Source organism: Harmonia axyridis, chromosome 3 (genome assembly GCF_914767665.1).
Source record: "Harmonia axyridis chromosome 3, icHarAxyr1.1, whole genome shotgun sequence".
NCBI classification, from domain to species: domain Eukaryota; kingdom Metazoa; phylum Arthropoda; class Insecta; order Coleoptera; family Coccinellidae; genus Harmonia; species Harmonia axyridis.
Window position 1 is genome coordinate 30,595,150 of NC_059503.1, and position 2,736 is coordinate 30,597,885.

The following is a 2,736-nucleotide window of genomic DNA, read 5'->3' on the forward strand; positions in this document are numbered from 1 at the left end:
TACACCAGATTTAATATTCCTTTTTGTCGATCTTGTTAATTGAGTACACACTCTGAGCACTATTCTCGTCGGCTTGATTGAGAATTCGAGTTCTTCCATTTTATAAATCTGTCCTTAGTGCGTAAATATTATAAAAGCTATCGCGTTCTTTTAATGAGAACCAAAAACATTAAAATTATTCTAATGCTAACGTTATTACTGTTATTAGTTGAGTTGAGACAAAGAATCACAAGGAGAAAATCAAAAAAAATGTTTTATAAGTTCGATGCCGTTACGAAAATTATTATTTATTTTGCAATATTCTACTTATTTTAGCAGAGGGACCAACTCTTTTTTGAAACACTCTATATATATTAACGACACGATTTCGTTATTGACACTGTCTGGAATCGTTAACAATAAATACAGTGGACTCTCGATAAGTCGAACTCCCAGGGACCACATAAAACTGTTCGACTTATCTATAGTTCGGCTCACCAAACGTTCGAGTTATTGAGGTGGGAGTTCGACTCATTGAGGGAAAAACTCGAGGTAATACATATTGATCATCGTTAGTCAATGAGAAGCAAGCGTATATGTATTTTACATTTAATGAAAAATATGTATACATACATTGTACATATTCTAATCACATATCTTCATAAAATTCATACGGGTTTAAAAAAATCGTTAATTTTCATTTGCTTTAAACGTTTTTTTTCCAATTTGGAAACGACCGAAGATATTTCATTTAGTTTCCTGAAAATGTCGTATTCGATATCTTCAGAACTTTCCAGAAAACATCTGATCGTATCGATAGCTTGTCTAGCTTCTTGAACAGTTGGTGGTGTAGGTGGCTCAATTTCAGGGTCCTCCAAATTGTCCAAACCTGCATCGTCTTCTTCTTCTTCCCTTCCTAACACTTCACGTACGATGCTTTCATCTGTAGGTGGAAAGCATACCGGTAGATCACAATCCACCTCCACAAATTCGTTAAAGTTTGCATCCACATCAAATACAGATGAAAGGATTCCCCATCCATCAATTTCCACTTCTTCTGGATTTTCCAGCGCTGTGTCTGATTCATCGGTGGTAATCACGTCGAATCCACATGCAGAAAAACAATTCTGAATTGTTCGAGGGCTCACTTCATCCCATGCCTTCTTGATGAAATGTAGAGCTTCTAATACATTTATTGGGACTACAGCACGATTTTCCTGTATTTGTCGAAGCACATGGTTTACTACTTCAGTACGGTATTTAACCTTAAAATTTTTAATGATTCCCAAATCCAAGGGCTGTAGTTTCGATGTCGTGTTCGGTGGTAGAAACTCTACTTTTAACGATATAAGAACAGGCAAGGGATTATGAGCTGGACAATTGTCTATGAAGAGAAGAGCCCTCTTCTTTTTTTTTGTCAACTCGTTATCCCACTTTTGCAACCATTCTCTAAAAATAATTCCAGTCATCCATGCTCTAGAATTCGCAGTATACTCTGTAGGAAAGGTTTTAACATTTTTGAAACAACGGGGCTTCAGCGATTTGCCTATAACGCATGGTACATGTTTCACTGAACCGCTCATATTAACAGCAAGCAAAACAGTTAAACGTTCTTTACTTTCCTTACCACCATGACAATCTGTGTTTTTGAAATCTAATGTTTTGTTGGGTAAACATCTGTAAAACAGCCCGGTTTCGTCTGCGTTGTAGATCTCATCGGATGTGTACGTTTCCAATAAATCCGATAGATGAGCTAGCCATTCAGCACAAGTGTCTTCATTAACGCTAGCACTTTCGCCTGACAAGGTTCTTCCAGCAATTCCGTACCTTTTTTTAAAATTGGATAGCCAACCACTACTCGCTGCAAATTCGTGGCCTAGGGAAGATGCGAATTCCTTCGCTTTCTGTTGAAGAAGTGGTCCATTTACTGGAATATTGTTTTTGCGCGTTTCCTGGAACCACTTTATCAAACATTTTTCAACATCTGAGTGCTGAGGCAATTTTTGACGGTACCGGTGTACTGATTTTCCTTCTGCAGTGGAAGCGATGATTTTCATTTTGTTTTTGATGATGGTTGACAGGGTAGATTTAGGAATTCAGAACTGGATAGCGATGAGGCTTTTACTTTTTTCGCCTTTCTCTACTTCCCGAATGAGTTCCAGTTTATCTGCTACTGATAAAATTTTGAGTTTTCGCGGAGCCATGACTTATAACGCTCTTGGCACACGATGGCTTCATAAACAAATAAGGAATGAATTGAACTAATGTCCCTCGACTCCTGAGCGGTTGAAGAACACATTATGATGGCTGCCACTTGTGGTGATTGGTTTGCGTAACGAATCCTTTTCGCTTTCATTCGTGAGATCAAAAAGTTCGACTCATTGAGGCGATGGTGGTCAGGAGTACGACTCATAGAGGTGGAGATTTCCGCGGAGCCCTTCCAGCAGTTCGACTCATCTATTAGTCTCTTTAGTCCCAAGAACACTGTTCGACTCATTGAGGTGAAATTACATAGGGTAAGATACGCAGGAATCGGGACTGGAGAAACAGTTCGACTTATCAAAGAGTTCGACTTACCGATGTTCGACTTATCGAGAGTCCACTGTACACAAATCATCGATTTGCGTGCAGTGTAAATACAGCCTAACAATTTGACTATCTTGCTCTCAAGCAGCTCTTTCCAACATAAGGATATAGAGCGCATCACGTACTACTTTTCCAAATATACTGCTCCACACAAGTTAAGGAAGTTCAGAA

At 38.7% G+C, this 2,736-nt stretch overlaps 1 protein-coding gene across 1 annotated transcript; it reads right to left on the reverse strand.

The window, feature by feature from the left end:
* Window positions 1-647: 647 nt before the first annotated feature.
* Window positions 648-2,036, reverse strand: LOC123675251 (tigger transposable element-derived protein 6-like). The gene has a single exon (XM_045610598.1). It carries the CDS (start codon window positions 2,034-2,036, stop codon window positions 648-650), a length of 1,389 nt encoding a protein of 462 aa, XP_045466554.1.
* Between the last annotated feature and the right edge of the window lie 700 nt (window positions 2,037-2,736).